Source organism: Heteronotia binoei, chromosome 16, assembly GCF_032191835.1.
Source record: "Heteronotia binoei isolate CCM8104 ecotype False Entrance Well chromosome 16, APGP_CSIRO_Hbin_v1, whole genome shotgun sequence".
In the NCBI taxonomy this organism is placed as follows: Eukaryota; Metazoa; Chordata; class Lepidosauria; order Squamata; family Gekkonidae; genus Heteronotia; species Heteronotia binoei.
In genome coordinates this window covers 26582154-26603935 of record NC_083238.1, presented here as the reverse complement: position 1 = coordinate 26603935, position 21782 = coordinate 26582154, and the positions used below count along the sequence as shown (strand labels likewise).

At 41.3% G+C, this 21782-nt stretch overlaps 1 protein-coding gene across 1 annotated transcript in view; it reads left to right on the top strand.

Moving 5' to 3' along the window:
* COBLL1 (cordon-bleu WH2 repeat protein like 1) overlaps positions 1-21782 on the top strand; it is a 144459-nt gene that overhangs the window by 111517 nt on the left and 11160 nt on the right. The window contains exons 5-10 of the mRNA XM_060257229.1: positions 1818-1856; positions 3717-3814; positions 4611-4850; positions 15776-15920; positions 16623-16697; positions 20915-21073. Of these exons, the coding sequence (XP_060113212.1) occupies positions 1818-1856; positions 3717-3814; positions 4611-4850; positions 15776-15920; positions 16623-16697; positions 20915-21073 (756 nt within the window). The remainder of the gene's footprint in view (positions 1-1817; positions 1857-3716; positions 3815-4610; positions 4851-15775; positions 15921-16622; positions 16698-20914; positions 21074-21782) is intronic.

Genomic DNA, 21782 nt, shown 5'->3' with positions numbered 1-21782 from the left:
GAAGGAGGAGGTGGAACTCTCAGAAAGGTTCAGGAGCTGTGCTCCTGTGAGCTCTCGCTGAATCCAAGGCCTGCTTTCAAGTAAGTTTGGGAGAAGAATAGGAAGCAGCTGGATGGGGTGGAGTGCTTTGGCTGCCTGAATGCTCATTACACATTGAAGGCAGTTATGGCAGTCCTGTCCACTTCCCTTCCTCAAAGGCAAGATTTTCCCTTCTTCTTCCCCTCCTTTTGAAGGCTATGGCCCAGGCTAGCCTGATCTTGTCACGTTGTGGAAGTCAACCAGGGTCAACCTTGGTTAGTACTTGGATAGGAGATCACCAGGACTGCCATGCAGAGAGGCTGGCAATGACAAACCTCCTCTGTTCATTTCTTGCCTTGAAAACCCTATAAGTCACCATATATTGGCTGAGACTTGGCAGTACTTTCCACCACCCCATACTATATATTAAAAAATCTCAACAAATGACAAAGTTTAATATATATGTACTGGATTTTAATTCCTGATTTCCAAAGTAACTTTTAGCTGAATAGTAGGATAAAAATATAAGAAACAAGCTACATATCTTCCTATAAAATGTTCTTGTAAGTGAAGCCAGAGATCTGTGGACCCCTTAGAAGAGCATTCCTGTAAAACACGGATTCAGAAAATAGCACGGAAATACCTTTCATCATGAAAATTACTGATTTAAGGGTAGGCGTCCATTTTGATTCAGTTTATTGCTTTGAAGAAGAAAAGCATTTAATTCATCTTGGTGGGTTTCTGCTTTTAATCATGGTGTGGGCTGTATGCTAGTATATTGGATAATGCCATGTGGGACTAAAGCAGTCTGAAATTAGAAATTAACTGATCTTTAAGCAGCATAAACATGTTAGAACAGTTTAAACTGTATATAAAGCACATTTTCTTTTGATATGGCTCACCTGACCTCACCATTTGCTTGTAATAATTTTCTAATCATTCAGTTTCGCTAAAGTAGTGAGTTACCCACACAAGTGATTTAGCAAAATTTAGGAACTGATCTATTGTCTCTTCTTTCTATGTATGCTGTTAAACCAATTCTGAAATCCTAGGCCCATCACATTGCTTATTGAATATATTATGCTATCTGAATTGTTTCTATATTTTGTACTTCACCTTTCTCCACTGAGAAAGGTAGTCTGTTATTTAATATTAGCTAGTATTTCTTACGGGGCAGAATATTAGATCCTGTACTACAATCTGAAATATATCGAATATCTGACTTTTCTGTCTGTCTTTCTCTCAACTGTTATGCAATAATTACTTCTCCTTTTTACCATTGGCACCAAAAGCAAAGCAGCCATGAAAACACTTGTCTCCTACCACTTTTCTCAGCAAAGTTTGGAGCCTTCTTCTGAGAGAGTAGCAAGTTAAGCTAGAGGAAGGCATCAGAATTTGCTCAATGAAGTGGTAGGATTCCTTCCTTCCTGCTTTCCTGTTGTGGTGAAGTCTTGGAGATCCTTCTTATTTACAGCTCTTTATTCTGTGATTTATTTATGATAAAGCCACCTCCATGTGATGCATACAACACATCAGCTTACATCACTATTTGCAATTGATAGGCCTGGTGAATTCCAATGTTTTATATTGATTAAAATTTGGTAGGGCTGCCGTCTTTGCTTTTGATTATAATTTTGTTTTCATTCTAGATGAAATTTATGGAAGGGATTATTTTAAACTCTTCTGTGTTTTTGGAGCTTGCTGTATTAGCCTACAGCTCCTCTGGTTGAATCCATGATAAATAACATGTGCAAGATGCTCTCTCATTGTAATTCATCTCTCCATTTTTCTTTCTTTAGTCACACCGACTTCTGAATTCCACTTGTCATCTTTACAAGGTAAGTTGTACTGGTCTCCAAAAGGGAATACAGGCAGTAAATGCCAGAGCATTGGCATTCTGATTTAATGATGTCAGAGCAAATGGATATTTTAATAATTTTTTCATTACTATTTTTTTGGGGAAAGTCAATAATGCAGAAGATAGTTTCAGATGGTAGCCATGTTTGTCTGCAGTGGAACAGCTACATTTGAGTCTTGTAGCACCTTAGAAACCAGCAAGATTCTTGGGATATAAGTTTTTGCGTGTCAGAGCTGGTGTAACTCACAAATTGTCCTAATTTAGGGTGGCTCTTGAGTAATTATAGAACTGAACAGCAATAGCAGAGATGAGGGGAAAACACCATAAAAGTAGCTTGTCTAGTCTTGAGCAAGTGAATATTATTGAAATTCTGTTTAGACCATTTTTTGTAGTGAGGGTAAAGATAGTATAATCAGGATGTGTTATGTACGCTTCAGTATGCCTGCAAAATGTCAAAGTGATTTCTTGGCTAGATAAGATGGTATGTAAAGCATGTGATGAACAGCCAGAATCGTGGAAAGAATTGGAAACATAACTAGTATCATATCTGGGAACAGAAAGCTGCCTTAGCTAAGCTACTTCTAACACATTTCACAAGAACTTCTGCAAACACAGTGGGTTCTTGGCTCTGTTTTTAAAATAGTGTTTTCCTTCCTTCCAGTGCTTGAGGGTCAGAGTTCCCTCCAGACAATATGCCATGCAGCATCGACTCCACCAAAATTAACTCACCCAGAACCCCCACTGTGCACACACACGCACCTCTCCTCCCCGCAATATAAGTAGTTTGAGTTCCGTTGATGGACCAAAAGGTACCAGATTGAGGGTGTGATTTTGGATAGGTTTCCCTTTAAGTTGCAGTTTTCTCTACTGCCTGACTTGTTGTCCTAGAAGAGATCTGTCAGTAGAGACTCAGATTGCTGGGATAAGGGGAAGTCAGTAAACATTGCTTCTGAAAACTTGCTCTGTTCATGGAAGCCCTTGATCATCCAACCCTATATTATTTACGGGTTTCTTCTTTGCCATCTTTATTTTTAAAACCTCTGAGTGCAGTTCCAGCCCAAACAATACAATAATTTCAACACGTTTTTAAAAGTTTTAAATTGCTTTTTGAGGGGAGCTGTTTTTATTCTTACTGGCTTTGAGGAAAGATTTAGTGTGGATTTTGCTTTTTCTAGCTATGGATCCTGACTATTATGTATTTTTCTTAAATGGAAGTTTATTTTTCAAGTTCATGGATGTAGAAGATGTAGATTTGTATCCTACTTAGAATTTCCATGGGCAGATGAATTTTCATCTATGGAACTGCAGCTTCCCTGCCTCTCTTCTCTGGCAGTAGTGCAAAATCTGACTTCTGGGAATGGAATAGTTTGGGAGATTCCTTTGTCTGCTCTTGGAAGGGGAAGTCAGTGAAAATCCTCCCCTTCCTTGTGCAGGCTGACATTTTGGATGGAATACTACCTGTGGTATCCAAACATACCAGCAGAGGTTTTTTTTTAAAAAAAATTATAGAATGAAATTTGATCCAATTGTTGTAAGCAGGACCTTTTTTTAAGAAAAAGCCCGGCAGGGACTCATTTGCATATTAGGCCACACACCCCTGACACCAAGGAAGCCGGAACTGTGTTCCTATGTGTTTCAGCTCAAAAAAAGCCCTGGCTGTAGGACATTTAAAGGATAGAATGTAATATGATTGCTAAGCTTATTTGTGTAGTTTCTGGGAGGGGGGAATCTCCCCTCTCCCCAAAACAGAGAGAAATATTCAGTAATAAAACTAGGAAAGGAAGTAATTAATGTAATCTGGATGGTATAGTACCAAAGTGTTTCTTCATTTTATTTTTAGATGCTTGTCAAAACTCTCAGAATTTGGACATTTTGAAGGAGAAAGAAAATAAGGGGTTCTTCAGCTTTTTTCAGCGAACTAAGAAGAAACGAGAACAAGTAAGGAATATGACATTTGCAACTGGTACAGAAATGAAACTTCCTTTGTAGCAACAAAGGTTTGCAAGACTTTTCCTGGCCTATTGAAATCTAGTTAGTATAAATCCATATCAGTGCCCCCCTAATAAAAAAAACTTCAAGTGGCAGGATTCCAACTTCTAAAAAAACACCCAAACCTCAAGTGGTGGGATTCCTATGGGTACTTCCAGTTTATGCTACATTGACAACTGTGTTCTCTTTTTACCAGTAGACTTTAATAAGATCCAATGTTGACTTCCTATTTCTTGGGGCCTTTTATGAGTTACTAACCTTAGACAGCCCACGGATCCTGTTGGCTCATGTGATTCGAAGGACTTTTTCCGTTGATCCATTTACTTTATATTTGAGATGCTGCCTGCTATAAGCTCATTGTCCATAATGTTTTTGTACTTAGCCCTTGAGGTTAGACAGGTTTTTCCCCCTTGGGAAGACAGGCTTGTGTCTCTGTTAAGTAACAATGAACTCTTTGTCTTGTTGCCACATAGTGCATGGTAAGCGCTGGAATGCAAGAACTTTTAGTCTTATGGCCAGATGGCAATTGAGTGGAAAGAGCTCTGCACATTTAGACCTACCCATGTTGTTTTCCTCTGTTCAGGCACTTAGTTTAATGACCTAATATTTTGCCCCAGGGAAAGTGGTTTTCATGCTTCTGTTTGTGAAGGCAATTGAAGCTTATGATAAAGGTTAAAAAAAAATCTCTGTTTTAAAAGGAGGTTGGCTTAAAAATTCTTTCTTTGTCATTTTTTTTCTATGTAAGACTGCCAGTGCTCCTGCAACTCCACTGATGAGTAAACCAAGGCCAACTTTTTTCATAAGGTCCAACACAGTTTCCAAACAATATGACTCAAATACTCTGCCATCAGAAATGCCAAAAAAGCGACGAGCACCCTTGCCCCCAATGTCGGCTTCTCAAAGCGCTCCCCAGGATCTTGCACAAGCCCAGCACAGACCTGCAACTTGTGTCGTGAAATCTAGCAGTATGGATGAAACTGATAAGGTTGGTTGCCATAAAGTTTCCATCTTACCCTTAGTGCTTTGCTCTGAGAACAGGTAGTTGTATTTGGAGAGTTGTAAACAGTTCAGTGGGAAAGTTCAACACTTGGGCAACAACTGCAGCAGGTCACAGTTTTTGACCTAGTTTACATGTGCCTAAGCCTCAAAACATGGAGTTTCCTTAAAGGCAACTTGAGAACTTCAGTTCAGAATGCAGGAGCATACCCGTGAATAAAAACCTCCAAAATATTGCACTGGTTCTGGAATGACTTCTATGGATGTCAGTTTGGGGAGTGCAATTGAAGGTGTTGTTTTGACCTTCTGTTTTGGCCTGGGACCCAAATACCCAAAGAACCACTTCTCCCTAAGCCTGTGTGTGAACTTCACTCCTATGGTCTGTAATAGGGATGTTCATGCTGTGGGCATTCTCATTTGCTCCCCTACTGTGAAATGGGCTATCTATGAGCTGGGTTACCTCCTTAGCTGCATTTAGAAGAGCTCATATGATGATGTTAGTTAAATAGACTGTTGGGGTTTTTTGCTCAGCTGTGTTTTAGTTGCCTATACGTATCATTTTGGGATGTGATGATTGCTATTTCTGATGGAAATTGTATTGTCTTATGACTTTAATTGCTAGGCATGTGTATAAGCATATGTCTTTTGTGGTTTTCACTGTTGTATGTTTGTTCATTGCTTGCCATCACATAAGGGAGCCCAAGGCAGTCCACAAGATGTAATCATGCGTTTTAATTAATAATAGAACCAATTCCCAATGGTCAGATCCCATGATATACTGAAAACTTGCTTTAGCTCTGGTCACATGGTTGCTTCGATCATGTGGACACTTAACACACTAGTTTCAGCAGTTCTGAGGAATGTGCTGTGTTGGCTTGGGATCTAGATAAACCAGTTGATCAGTTCTTGCCACTATGGCAATTATAAGATCATGGGGAAGCCTTTGCTATTGCAGAGATATTTGGTAAACTGGGTTAAAAGTTGGTGATCTTTTCCCTGAAAAGAGGATCAACTGAAATAAGTAAGACCTCCTAATATATGCTTACCTTCAGTTTGGAAATAAAAAAAAAATAATGTAAACAAAAGTAAGATATTGTAATTTTAAATCCTGCAATATTGTATACTATTAGAATAATTCAAAGCATATTCTGTAGTACCAGATGCTTTGGAAGGCACCCACTTTTTCATAAATAGTGCTACTTTTAAAAACATATTAGTAGACTCAAAGGGTAATTAGAACCCACCTTTCATCTTTGTGGCTTCTGTTCGTTCCCATGTTTTTAGGCCAGCTGTGGAGAGGAGCTTCCAAGCTTTTCTCCTCTGTCCAAAGAGATTCCTTTTCCTATCCAAAGGCTACATGGCAGAGAACGTCCCTCAGTTCTCTTTGTGCTGCCATGAGAAGACTTGCTTCTGTGTGCTGTTTCATGGAGCCTCAGGAACAAAACACCAAGGTTTTTCCCCCCGCAAACTACTTGGAAAAATTTTACTTGCACACCAGTAGGGTGGCTGTGCTTTAAAAAAGCAGGGAGTGCAGCACTAAAATGGCTCAGAATCCTGTGCCTAAGAGGGGGCCACAATACAGCCACATGCCCAGCTTGTAGACGCCTTACTCTGAAGGCGCACTTAGGGAGAGTGGCAAGACTCAAAGGCACACTTTAGGAGATAGCCCTGTGCACTCCAGACTCCCATGGGGAAACCCGGACCCCATGGATGAGGACATGAAGGCCCATTTGGTGACTTCAACACCAATACCTTCATTATCAGAGCCACATACTTCCACATTGAGGTTGGTGTCAGTGCCACTAATGACAAAAAGGCTAAAAAGAGGGCTAAACACCCTCAACAACACAAAAGCCTGGACTGATTGCCATCAACTTGACATCATTCAAGTTTTCCTAGGAACCGATGAGCCTTGACACCACAGTCCCACTCCTCGACTTGATATCATCAATTCTAACCCCAACATTAACAACTTGGTCTCTCCTTGGAGCTGAGTTGAGCAACACCAACTATCTTTAGATTGAAATCTCCCAGTCACGAATCCTCAGGCTCTTCATCTTACAGACTGCACCTAAAAATCTTTTGGTTTGGATGTTTGGCAATCTTGAGAGTTTGAGTTCTGGTGCGTTATTCATCCTGACATTCTCTGTGTGTTTTCTTGCTTCCTCCTGCTTTCTTAAGGTTCCTTGGAAAACATTGCTTACCGGGTTTTTCTGAGATTGCTTGCCGTCCCCCCCCCCCCCCCCCGGTTTCCCTTTGTCAAGTGTTTTGGTGCTTTGGCAATGGTGTGACCACCTATTTTCATACAATTACCAAAGCACCAAAACACTTGACAAAGGAAAACAGGAAAAAAACCCTTTTCCCAGTTACCTGAAACAAAACACATTCTGTTGCTTAACCAAGTCAGATCCTCAACCTTTTCTCATTGGTTTGTACGGTTTGACCATTGATTTGTACACAGTACAGCCATACCTAAGTCCACAGCAAAGTTCTACTTGAACAAACTGGGAGGCGCAAGATCCCTTGACTGTGCAGAGAAATCACCTTTATATGGCAATGGGCAATAATGCACAACTGTTGACATAGGGCTTCACCGCAGTCACTCTCACTGGATAGTTGATCTACTTCCTCAACATTTGCTCAACATGTTGACACCAGAGGTGAAACTATAGTGGGAAAAGTGGTATTATAGGCAATTTCCCCACACCTTCCTCCTAGGGTAGGTGAGCTTTTCTACCATGTGGAATTCACTGAAGCTACAAAGATGAAACAGAGTTCCAGTTTCCTATAACCCCTGTTCATTGAGTGGTCTTCTGTGCAGGCATGCATTCCTCCCTCCTTTCCTTCTGCAGGCTGCCACTGTGCAGAGATCTTCTAATTGCGGCAAAGGGAACTGAGCAAAGTGCTTGTCCTGCCTCTGTCATGTGACCTTTGGGTAGGAAAAGATAGAGGGGAGGGGGAGCACTCCAGAGCATAGAAGCTTCTTCAGAAAAGCTTGGAAGCTCCTCTCCATGACTGGCCTGCAATCACACAGTCCCATGTGTGCCTATACAAAAGGCCACTCAATGAACAGCAGTTACATATAAATACAAAACCCTGTTTTCTCTACCAGTCTGACAGTCTTTATGCTTGCATTAAGTATGGGGACATTACGGTTTGCATTAATATGTCCAATAGTCAGAGGACTTTTTGACATTTTGTGTTGCTTCTAAATTGCCTGCCTTAGCCTTTTTAATATTTTTTAAAAGGCAGTTAAATATGTCACTGAGAAAAGGTCTCCAAAAGAGTTTGAATCTTTGTGGTGTTGAGAACAAGTTAGAGTCTTGAGAATTAAATTTTACTTACTGTTAAGTCCACGGATGTTAAAACTCATGTTTTTATCTCAATAAAATTGTCTGCTTGTGTAATAATGCATTTTAATGAAGTTATGAAGCAGGCTGCCAGGTCAAATCTATCTGTGAATCCCAATATGTGTTGAACTTATTCCAACACGGTTTTGGGGAGAAATTAATGCAGTGGGTAATATCTTGGTAAAGCACAGATTGTCAGTTGTGAATTCCAATTAAAGTTCAAAGCCAAATGTTTCAGTGTAAATTGGAGAACCACATATTTGTATTTCAGACAACACTTTGAATCTGGAATTAAAGGCATCTTTTCTAATATATTGGACTATGAGCATACTAGAAGGATGAAGTGAAGAGCTCTGGGGGGGGGGGAGAAATGCTTGGCCCCAGAGATGAATTGTATTTAAGGCCAGTCAGTGGGACATTCTTTTCAGTCATACCAAGGATTAGTTTCTTTTTTCATAAACTCATAACCACCAGAGTGTGCTGTTTAACAGAGGTTCTGGGTTTTGTGTGTTGAGGAAAAGATCCTCACATTGAGAGGGGAAAAAAACTATTGGTCATTTAGGTGTGAGGTTAAAAATGGTTTTAAAAGGATCCCTTCTGGTCCTGAATCTGAATTGTATGTACAGTATTTGCTGGCGTATAAGACTACTTTTTTGCCCTGAAAAACATGCCTCCAAGTGGGGGGGTCGTCTTATACGCCGGGTGCACTTCAGTTGGGATAGACATAGCTGCACATAGTGGCCTTCCGATGCTTGCCCGGTGGCCATAGTGGCCTCCCGATGCCCGCCCACCTCATTCTACATACCGTCCAGTATCGCGCCGTATCCAGCGCGGCCGCGGCGGGTCATCAGCGTGGCTGCGGCGAGCATCAGCAGCGAGACAGGAGTGCCAGCCTTTTTGGCGTGACCGGCCCGTTCTGCTCGGCGGGAAGCAGCGGCACTCCGGCCCGCCTCTTGTCTACACAGAGCGCACACTTGCGCACTAGTGCCGGTCGCAGGGAGATGCAGGGGCGGGCCGGAGGCACTGCGGTCACGCTGCGGCCGTACAATGGTGTGCGGAAGAGGGGGTAGTCTTATACGGCGAGTATATAACAAACTCTATATTTTGAGTGGAAATGTTGGGGGGTCATCTTATACGCCCAGTCGTCTTATACGCCAGCAAATACAGTAGGTTTACAACTTTGAAGTCCAATTTGACATAGTTTTGAGTATACACAATCACAGTGAATTTTTTTGTGTGCTTAACTGGATTGGTCTGTGGTCCTGGTGCTATGAGAGACTAAAGTCATCTGGAAAGATGTTTTGCCTTTTGAAAGATCCCATATATTCTCTTGCCGTACTGATGGATTTCTCTGCTTAGGTTTCTATTGTGCTGTTGCTGTAAAAACATCTCATTTCCTTTCCTGTTTTTCAAGTCTGTTGCCACTAATACAGTCTAGGGATATATACTTAAAACTATGAGTAGCTGTGCTCTGCAGGTGAAGTTGTCCCATCATTTGCAAACACATTTAATCTTTTCCAGGATCTAGTTCTGAGAAAGCCAGTTATACTGGTTTACAGTGAAGGCTAATTATGCATAGTACAAATTGGCTAGTACATGTAATATCATAAACCGCCTCCTCCCTGTATACCCAGAGCAGTTTTATTTTTTTTTTTCAAATGAGATTAATGTTTGATTGTTTAAAACTGAGGTGCGAAAGATGACGAGACCCACCCATGCTGTGAAATAATTGTTTTTCATTTTTCAAAACTTGCAAACTTTATACCACAATAAAGTAGAGAATGCCAGCTTTCTTACTTTATAGTAATGGTTCACTTGAGAAAGCAAGCATCTGCCATGCTCTCACTGAGGCGATAAGGAACAATTTGTCTATTCAAACACATTGCCGCTCTCTTTGTAAATAGCAAACCAGTCAGCATCAAGGATTTTTAAAAAATGTCTCTATGTGACAGACGCACCAGAAAAGATCTTGCAAGAATTATGTAAAAAAAAAAAAAAAGGTTGCAAAAAGTGTGGCTTGTTGGTGTCTAATATTTGTAGCCTAAGCTATGATGATGGTGCCAAAGTAGTGCAAGCCATTGTTCTAGAAAAAATATCCAAGGTGCTCTTTGTGCCTTGCTCTCCTCACAACTGGCATTGTATGTCGATGCATGCTGCAGACAGTTCTGGATGGGCAGAAGCCAGGGTCCGGTTTTATTGAATAGCACTCTAAATAAAACCATGGAAGATAATATGTTCTTCTTTCTAGTTTTATATGCAGTAATAAAAGGTAAACAAGGAAGCAAAATTCTGTAGGAATCCAGGAAAGCAAACTGGAACGGAAAAGAAGAAAATATAAAGCCAAGAGGAGGGGGTGGGAAATGAAAGGAGATTAGAGGTAGGGTTGTCAGATCCAAGTTGGGAAATTTTGGGGATGGAGCCTGAGGAGGCTGGGTTTTTGGAGAGGGAAGGAACTTCTCCAGGTGAACTGTTCTCTGTCCTGGAGGTCAGTTGTAATCCCAGGAGATCTCTGGCCACCACCTGGAAGTTAGCAATCTTTGGTTAGAGGGGAAAGGAGACATACTATAGGGGAAGGTGGCCCTTGTCACCACAGGCCCATGGAAACCTGGGCCTGGTATGAATGTGTGAGTGCTGCTTTAAACACATTTATAAAGTATCAGGCTGATTGGAGGGGGAAGACAGACCTGTTGACAGATGCAGCAGAAGAATCACAACAAAATCTGAGGTATGAAAATAGATACGAAAAAGTAGGGACAGTATTTCATCTAAGCCAGGGGTGTCAGGCATGTGGCTTGAGGGCCGAGTCAGGCTCCCAGAGGTCCCCTATCAGGCCCCTGAGTGACTGGCTGTCATCTGCTTCCTTCTCCCTCTCTCTTGCTTCCTTCTGCATTACAGCTTGCTTTGCAAGGCTTGTTTAATCGCATAGGTGCTAACCTCTATTTTCTCCATTGTCTGAGGCTCCTCCCTTGGGGAGAAAGTGTGGGTGGAGGGAGAGCTTGCTTTGCCAGGCTCTCTCAATTGTACAGCAGAGCTACTGAGCCAAGCCTCTCTTCCTTCTGTTGGCTGAGGCTCCTCCCCCTCCTGGTCCCCTGGAGAAGGAAGGAAAGAGCCTAGGGTTGCCAAGTCCAATTCAAGAAATATCTGGGGACTTTGGGGGTGGAGCCAGGAGACTTTGGGGGCAGAGCCAAGAACAAAGGTGTGACAAGCATAATTGAACTCCAAAGGGAGTTCTGGCCATCATATTTAAAGGGACAGCACACCTTTTTAAATGTCTTCCTTCCATAGGAAATAATGAAGGATAGGGGCACCTTCTTTGGGGGCTCATAGAATTGGACCCCCTGGTCCAATCGTTTTGAAACTTGGGAGGTACTTTGGGGAGAGGCACTAGATACTATACTGAAACTTTGGTGCCTCTACCTCAAAAAACAGCTCCCCTAGAGCCCCCGAAACCTCCAGATCAATTCCCCATTATACCCTATGAGAATTGATCTCCACATACGGAATAATGAAGTGCTCAGCAGATGTCCCTCCCCTCCCCCCCCCCCGTTTCTGGCGACTCTGAAGTGAGGGAGTGGCCTCTCTACTCATGAGAACACAGACACACCATCCCAAGAGGAAGCCTTTCAATCGGAGACTGAAGCCTCCGGAGGTGGAAAGGCACATGGTCCTCTGGGGGCGGGGCTTCCCCCCGCTGGCCAGCTGACTGGGGAAGGAGCCTGGGAAAGTGGAAGAACCCCCGCTGGGACCTGGGGATTGGCAAGCCTAAAAGAGCCAGAGCTTCTTTTGCCCAGTTCCTTGGATCCCATGAGAGAAATATTTTTAAAAGTACCTTTAAAACCAACGAGTGCTAAAGTAAGCATGTTTTAAGGCCCGCCCCCCAAAATATTTAATTGTGTTTGTGTCCTTTATAAAGTTTATATCTCTGCTACCTAATCTTAAATAGGTATACACAAGGCCCAGCCCGACAAGGTCTCATTTATGTCAGATTTGTCCCTCATAACAAAATGAGTTCGACACCCCTGATCTGAGCAATGTGTGTGAGTGGCTGTTCATTAACACAGGAAGCTAACTGGAACCACATGGGGACTTGCACTGCCCATTGTGCATTTGAAGACTACAGCAGTTATATTCTGCTCAGGATGTGAATTGCTCTGCTTAGTAAGGGGAAAAATTAGAGCACACATTGGGTAGGGACAATCTGGGCTCACTCTATAGGAGGAAAGAATTAGGGGAGGGATGGGGCTCAGTGGTAGAGCATCTGCTTGGTAAGCAGAAGGTCCCTGGTTCAATCCCTGGCATCTCCAAAAAAGGGTCCATGCAAACAGGTATGAAAAACCTCAGCTTGAGACCCTGGAGAGCAGGGGAGGGATGGTGGCTCAGTGGTAGAGCATCTGCTTGGTAAGCAGAAGGTCCCAGGTTCAATCCCTGGCATTTCCAAAAAAGGGTGCATGCAAATACGTATGAAAAACCTCAGCTTGGGACCCTGGAGAGCAGGGGAGGGACGGTGGCTCAGTGGTAGAGCATCTGCTTGGTAAGCAGAAGGTCCCAGGTTCAATCCCCGACATCTCCAAAAAAGGGTCCAGGCAAATAGGTGTGAAAAACCTCAGCTTGAGACCCTGGAGAGCCATGAATGGGGCTGTGGCTCAGTGGTAGCGCATCTGCTTGGTAAGCAGAAGGTCCCAGGTTCAATCCCCGACATCTCCAAAAAAGGGTCCAGGCAAATAGGTGTGAAAAACCTCAGCTTGAGACCCTGGAGAGCCATGAATGGGGCTGTGGCTCAGTGGTAGAGCATCTGCTTGGTAAGCAGAAGGTCCCAGGTTCAATCCCCGACATCTCCAAAAAAGGGTCCAGGCAAATAGGTGTGAAAAACCTTAGCTTGAGACCCTGGAGAGCCATGAATGGGGCTGTGGCTCAGTGGTAGCGCATCTGCTTGGTAAGCAGAAGGTCCCAGGTTCAATCCCCGACAACTCCAAAAAAGTATCCAGGCAAATAGGTGTGAAAAACCTCAGCTTGAGACCCTGGAGAGCCGCTGCCAGTCTGAGAAGACAATGCTGACTTTGATGGACCGAGGGTCTGATTCAGTATAAGGCAGCTTCATATGTTCAATATAGCAACCCTTTTTTTAAAAAAAGGTTCATTTATGTACACCCTAAAAGTTTCTGAATAAGCTGGACCATATGATTATACTGGAAATGTATTCAATCTCAGAATTCTTTTAGTTTTGCTAACAAACTGTCTGGAGTTATCTGCCAGTGGACCTTTTATCTTGGAGTGTAAAAAATCCTAGCATTATTATTGTTCAGAATTAAGTCGCTTTCAAAAGTTTTGACAGTATAGTTTCTGTGAAGTGCCCTCATAATAAATAAACTGTTGCTAGCAATTCAGCCGGAGAAAAACAGAAAATAAAAGACTCTTTCTGCATTGCTTTTATAGTAGATTTAAACTGGAATGTCCTTGTCCAGAATGAACTGTTTGCTCAGTTCTGATAAAGCATAGCATTAGTCCATGCCAGAGAGGTAATATCAGACCACTGCCAAGAGGAGCCAGCTAAAATAGAAACACTGCTTCCACTGTTTTAGTGTATTGTAATTTGGTTTCTCACAGCAGATATAAGACACTCTGTTCAGTTTCCCCTATCCCAAGTTGACTAAGGCAGAAGTAGGAAGTAAAAAAATCTTTTCCATTAGAACTGAGCATCACTGACATTTTGGCTGTTGTGTTCTACATGCAGAGCTGCATATAAATCTGCCTTATTGGTTGTTTCAGGGCAGAACAGAGGCTTATCACAAATAGCAAATGAGATCATTTTGTGTCTGGGTTGTACCATTTCTAAGTCCAAGGTGGTAGTTTACAGAATCGCTGTACACAGAAAACTAGACCTCAAGGAGAAGAGTTCTAGCCTAGGCTTCTTAAAATGCCAGCTTTCTACATGCAGGGCTGGTTTTGTTTTTTAATGGAAGAGCGTTCAGTTTGGAGATACATCACCCCATTGGTGAAATCTTGACCTCTGATGACTGGATGTTAGATAAATGCAGATACTAATTGTAAGACTGGACACTTGGAATGGTTTCCCTGTCTAGTGCTTTTAGCTTAGAAAATTTGAGTCCAGTGGTACCTTTTAGGCCAACAAAGGTTTATCCAAGATATGAGTTTTTGTGTGCACGCCCACATCTTCAGATGACCTTTTGAATCCATGGCCAGTGCTGACTGTATCTGAAGATGTGTGCATACACATGAAAGATTATACATTGAATAAGTCTTTGTTGGTTTTGAAAGTGCCACTGGACTCAAAGTTTGTTCTGTTACTTCAGACCAACATGGCTACCCACCTCAATTTAGCTTAGAAAATTGTAAATTATGGTAGTGACGAATTCTGCTGCAAATCTTTGCAGCCAGAAGGATTTCCTTCCATGGATCTCCTTTCCCCCTCCTCAAAATAACCTATTAAGTGCTGCTGCTGGGGTATTTATTTATTTATTTATTTATTTGTAATTTGTATCCCGCTCTTCCCACCAGGTGGCTCAGGGCGGCTTACAGCATATAAAATCTAACATGAGAGCATAAAAGTTTAAACATTTCATATAATTTACATGATTAAAATTTAAACAATTCAGACAATTAACATAATTAAAATTAAAACATTCTGCAATCTTATAAAACTACGCTCGATTTCAAATTTCAGTGCCGGTTAGTTGTAGGCCTGCCGGAAGAGGGTTGTCTTACAGGCCCTGCGGAATTGTGCAAGATCCCGCAGGGCCCTTACCTCTTCCGGCAGCTGGTTTCACCAGGAAGGGGCCATTAGGGAGAAGGCCCTGTCCCTCGTAGATTTCAGGGGACCTTCAGGAATGCCATTAGGGGGAAGGCCTGCTTTGGGAGTGGAGAATGGGCAGAAATCAGCTGCACTCCTTGCACACATAGATATGATTAACAGGATTAAAACCCTGTGTAACCAAAGGGACAACTTAGAACTTTGATACCTCTGTTATTGTATTCCAGCCACTGCTAGAAATTTCGGGGGGGGGGGGTGTAGAAAAAGCCCAGCAAGAACTCATTTACATATTAGACCACACCCCTGGTGCCAAGCCAGCTGGAACTGCATTCCTGCTCAAAAAAAAGCCTTGGCTAGAATTGATTTCTGTATTATGTAATTAGACTAGATCTTCTGTTCTGAGGTGTATTTCATAGATTTTATATTTGAGTTTTATATCTGTGTTTTTAGAAAACGTTCTGAAGAAAAGGGAGTCCCCCCCCCCCCTCACACAAACACACACAACTGAAATTCAAACATTCTATCACATTTAAGAACTCTTCTTGCTGGGTCTTACAGGAATGAAATAGAGGGGGTGAGGGGAACTGTGTCTCTTGAAAGCTTGTAGTAACCCCCCCCCCCCCCACTCTTGCTGGTTCTAAGGTGTTACTGGACTTGAATCTAGCTGTTGTACGGTAGACCAACATGCCATCCTCTGAAGCAGTGGAACAGCCACTGTTCTGTAAAATGAAAGAAATCTCTTCCAGCAGTGTTTAATATTTCTGTTATGTCTGTTTCTACTTTGTTGTTCTCCAGGGGCTTTCAACAATAGGAAGAGTGAGAACAGGTTCTTTTCAGCTGAGCAGCACATCCTCTGTTAACTCTTCCTTGAGACGGGCAAAACGCAAAGCACCATCACCACCTCCCAGAAAAGGCCAAAGTGACAACAGTATCGCAACAGGTAGTACTTTACAGATGGTAATTCCAGAGAGTAGTCATGTTTAGTCTTTTGCGATAGAAAGAAACGAGAGTGTTGTGGCATCTTAATAAAAATGCAACAGATGTAATGAGTGGATCCTTACCATTTTTGTAGGGCTGAATGAAAAGGCCAAGAGGTTAAGAAATGCAAGAAGCAGCGCAAGGTATAATACTTCCTGCATTTCATGGCACCTTTATTGTGCTGTTTTTTTATAGCTCTACATACAGTGTCCACGTAAGTAGGATTCACTTGTTGCATCTGAAGAAGTAGACTCTAGTCCATGAAAGTTTATGCTGGAATAAAATTGTATTAGTTTTTAAAGTGCCACAAGGCTCCTGTTTACTTTTGTAGATGGAGGATCTGTTTGGGAATTTATATAACTGTAGAGTTTGTTCTTTAGCTTTTAGTCAGTATTGCCCTAGCAACTTCTAAGAAAAAAACATATACTTTGGGCAGACTCATTAAATAATATGTTCAGAGAAAAGGCAGACGTTTGAAGTGGATGCCACAGGAGGGGGAGGGAATATAAAAACTGACAATTTGATATCAGTTCATCTCTGACAAAGATGTATTTGGTTTTCTGCTTGCTCTAAGTGAGGAAGAAATGTATATGAATGTTGTTTGAATTCTGGAGTAATGTGGGGATCAAAGGAAACCACTTCCAAACTTGCATTAATATTTCAGGATCTGAGTCAGCAGAATCAGTTCAGACAGAAGGAAGTGTCAGAGAAAGATATTCAGAAGTACCATCTCCAACAGGTACTTTTTGTGTGGTATTTAGTAAGGAAGATGCTCTGTAACTAATTCCTCTCACACACCCAAATTCCCTGCATCCTTTTCTTGACCCCATTCACATTGTCTCTTATAAAGCACATTCCTATACTCCTTGCTTGACAGACACTGTACTCTCTGTGAATCTATTCTCAAATTTACTTTTACCATACCTGGCTATAGCTCTTTCCTTACCCGCTTTTAGAATAGGTGGGAGAATGAGCAGGTACTAAGAAAAGGCAGGCAGTGGGGCTGGAATATATTTTTTTTTTTTTGCCAACTCTGAAAACTGTTCTTTTAAAAAATATTGCCAGAGGAAGAGAAATAAGTTTTTCAGAAGGAAAGCGCTTCTGTGCTGAGTCAGTCCCAGGTTTTTGTACACCTTTGGGCAATAGATTGCCTTTATTTGTGTATTTATTTAAAATATTCCATCTTATCTCCTCAACCACAAGGTTGCAGGGGTACAAATTGAAAGTCCAATTAACAAAATTTAAAAAGTGGTTTTTATGAGTTTTAAAGCAATAATCAATCAATCAAAAACCTTTATTCGCATATATCAGATTATAAACAAATAAACAGCTACAGAAATAATAAAACAGTTATATGCGGCTATACACTGGACAATTGATCCTTGATTACCAGACTCAAGAATAAAGCAACCCTTTCAGTTATTTCAGATGACAAAATCATTCAGAAGGCAGCAAACCTTTACAACGTCTGAGCAGCCGGTCATATTGAACAGAATTGGATCTAGAAACCTAAGGCGTTTAGTATCATATAGGAGACAACAAAGAAGAATATGGGACAATGAGTCAACTTGTTTTAAATTACATATACATAGTCTTAATGAAAGTGGGATTTTTTCGTATCTACTATAGGTAACTGTTGATGGGATTGTATTGCATCTAGCAAGGGTAAATGCTCTGCGCAATTTTGGAACATGGAGAGTTGATAAATAAGGCAGATGACCAATAGTTGGGGAAATTCCAAAATTCAGAGGGGAGCAAGATTTGTTCGCAGTCCTTATTGGTTTTTGTAATTCATTATCTAAAATTCTGCGTTTAATTACATAGTATGCATTTGTAAGAGGAAGCATGTAAAGAGAATCCATAGACAAACCTAAGGTGATTATTTTCCTCTCTATGCAGGAAATCCATTTGGACGAGGAGGATTCAGACAGCATTTGATATAAATAACTCCCACAGTTGGCAGAATAGTGCACACGTAGCCAATATTTGATTGATATAAGCCATGCTCTAGTTTCTAACATATTGAGGCCTGTTTCTAGACAAAGAGTGGCATATGAGACACAGCATTGTAGGCCCATAATTTTCCTAGCAAATTTGGACTGAACTCTTTCGATATCAGACTCAGAGGCACTAATCCAAGTTAAATTCCATACAATAACGGCAGGATTACTTTGGCCTTATAGATTTTTTAAAGCCACTGGAACAAACTGGTTGCCTCTATTAAAGAAAAACCGGGAAATGGCTGATGCAGTAATGGATGCTAAGTTAGCTGCAGATTTACGGTGACATGACCAGGACATATTGTAACTGTAATTGAGACCTAGGTATTTTAAATTCCTGACCTGTTCTATTTCTTTCCCATCGAATATCCATTTGTGGATTTTACAAGACTTAGCAAAAACCAGAATCTTAGATTTTTCGTAATTTAGATGCCGTTTGTTTTTTTGAAAAAAAAACACCAGACATCTATTCAACAGTCGTCTAAGCCCAACCCTCGTACGAGAAAGGAGTACTGTGTCATCCGTGTATAGCAAGATGGGTATGCGCGTTGAGCCCAATTTTGGGGGGTGGCAGTCTACTTCTGTTAGTACAGGAGCCAAATCATTGAGAAATAGATTGAATAAAAAAGGAGCAAGTATGCATCCTTGTTTAACTCCTTTATTGAAGGGAATTTTAGGCATCAGTTCCCCAGTAGTTGGAAGTTTTGATTTGGCAAGTGGTAGAGGAATGTAGAGTTATGATTAGTTTGAGAAGTCTCTTATCAATGCCCAGTTGATGGCGTTTAATCCATAGTCGCTCTCTATCTACAGAGTCGAATGCCCCTTTAAGGTCCAAAAAAGCTGCATAAAGTTTGGAATTCCTAGGGGTAGTTTTAAAGGCAGTCAAAGCTTGACGAACACGCTAAAGTAGTATCATAGTAATACTGTAGAATCAGGGGGTGCAAACATTAATCATGTTGGGAGGGTGGGACTGGGTACCCACTTAAGCCTCAGGCATTCTTCTGGTGCTTGACATGTTTGTAATTCCATCTGCGCACCCCCATATCTTGCTCGCATTTGGAATTTCAAGAAGAAATTTGAGACTCAACTCTTCCTTTGCAAGTTAAGCACACAGAGAAGTTTATTTGACTCTAGAAGGTTCAAGTGCTGCCTTCAATTTAGTGTCTCTGTGTCACTTCTCTGTTCAGTTCCCAGGCCATAAAAGCAGAATGGTAGTGACCTACTTAATATTATATTGATAAGAGCAAACACAATAAATATAAAAAACACCGTCTTATAAGCTAGATAGGGCATAATACCTACTATAGGAGCATTTACTTCTCTTTTCCGATGCCTCTACATAATCATAGTGCTTATCATGGCGTTCTCCTTACATTTTTAAAAAATACTTGTGTCTCTGTTTATTCTCTGCCTCCAGATCATCTCCCCCATCTCCTCTTCCTTTTCTTCTTCCTTTCGCACCACTCATTCATCTCCCTTTTTGTTCACCTCTTTCCCACACAGCCAATAATCAGGGAAGATTATTTTTCTAAAATACTAAAACAAATCTCATGTGTGTTGCTGTTTTGCCCTGGCCATCTCACATTTAGATGATTTATTGCATCTAGCACTTGCAGGTGAGAAGGAGTTATTAAACTGTGGCACTTTCATTCTGATTGCAGTCCTGGGGGAGAAAGGGCATTTTCTCATGAGTTTTCAGTTGTCCCAGGAATGGATTATAAGGGATAGGAAACAAAAAAAGCTGTTCTCTTCAGGGATCCCTCATGTGCAAACATCTGACCAGTAACTTGGAAGAGCTTTGGTTGTGGCTCCCCCTGCAGTCCTAGTTAGCCCCTGCAGCCATGCTGATTAGGGTTTGTTTGTTTTTCAGTATTGACCCTTTGCTTTGAAATTTGGGAAGGGAAACATTGTTTTCTCATTCCTGATCAGCACACGCACTTTAAAGATCCCAAGATAAGTTAGGGGCTGGATTTTAGCACCCCATCAGGTAAAAATGCATTCAAATGTAAGGTGCAAATCAGATACAGTTGGGAGGAGGGGGTAGCTAGGTTAACAAAACCACACATTGCCTCTTCCAAACCTTACTTGGCTGTATTCTGTTGCTTTAAGAATTTTTCTCCAGCCTGACTCTGCTACCAGAAGTCAGTGATCTGGAGGAAGAATGCTGAAAGCACCAGAGCCCTGCAAGGTAAAATGGAGAAGGATCCAAGGTTTAGCTGCCCTCACCTGCATACTCCATCTTCATTAAAAAGCAGACCCCTCCAACAACTTTAGAGATGACAGTAGGAGTCATCCCATCATACTAACTTTGTCTCTCACATGTTGCTCAGGTTTTTTTTTAAAAAACTTGCTTAATTAGATATTTTTAGCCAACTGCTTGATATCTGCTTGCGTTTGCTTATACATAAAACTGTAGTCATCTTTGTTTTTAGAGGATCCCTGCATGATGCGTAGCAGTCACATTTTAGAAGAGGCATTCCCTCCTGTGTGAGTGGGTAGAAAGAATACCTCTTCTAAGATGTTGCCTAGCACTGTTGTGTGTTTGTATGTGTGTGTTTGCTTTTTAAAGCACAGTCTTTGCTTAAATAAAAGACCATGCCTTTCCACAGCTATGCCACCAAAAAAAAACCCTTGCATCAAGTTACAATTATGTTCAACAGTGAGTTTTTGTGTGTGCATGTAACATTTTCCATGGGGTCATCTTGTTGATTAATTTAAATACATTTTTAAAACTCCCAGATTAAATTAAGTCCATCTAATAAATCAAAAGTTTTAAAATCCGTTAACCGATAAATCAAATAAATGCTGCAAGCCCTATTGACATAACATAGTGCATATGTTTAACACAATCAACTAACACCTGCATTGTTGCTTTTCTGCTTTTCCTTTCTCATTTTTCATTGTTCAGATTTACTGCTAATAAATCCATTGTATTGTTTCCTAACCTGCTTCTTAGACAAAGTAGTTGACCTAACCGGAACTCCACCACCATCCTGTGCCACGTACCGATTTGAGCCAGCCAGTCCTGATCAAAGCAATGGGCAGCAGAGCTCAGATACAACTAAACTTTTGGGTAATGCTGATATCCCAGATGAATCTGAAGTTTCTCTTAAATGTAGGTGGTTGTCCTATTTTGTCTTGCAGAATTAATTTTACTGAGATTACGCACGCTTTCATCGTTATGGGTGCTAGTTAGGAAAGCAAGGACTTTCAAGTGGCGTGTGAGAATGGGTCCATCCAGATTACAGTTTCGAGGATAACTTTAGTGTAATTTTCATTTTTAATGCAGTGGGTTGCGGAAGGAAAGTTGTATTTCATACTATTCTGTTTGTATTGCTGTGTTCAGGAGACTGTTCAGGGTAGTTGTTGCAGCCTGATTTAGAGCTCTAATGTGATTTCATTCAAGGAGGCAGGCTATAGAAAGATATTAGGGTTTGTAGAATCTTTCGGGATCAAGTGCCGTGTTCTACTGGAGAAAGTTTTCCTTCCAGACGTCTGGAAGGAAAACTTTCTCCAGTAGAACACGGCACTTGATCCCGAAAGATTCTACAAACCCTAATGATGTTACCAGCCGTGAAAACCTGAAATCTTTGATACAGAAAGATACTTTTGCACCATTATTTTGCACTCACAGAAATGCAAGATGGAATACTATCATGTTGATTCAGGTCAAAGGCTTCTTGCAATGACTTTCTTTACGTGTCTGTTTATGCAACATCTCTTGTGCACGTATACTTGGTATTTTATGTCAAATGCATTGTGAAGAGGGTTTATTAAGGGGAAAGGAGGAAAACCCAGAAAAAGCTGGGGTGGGGAGATCTGAC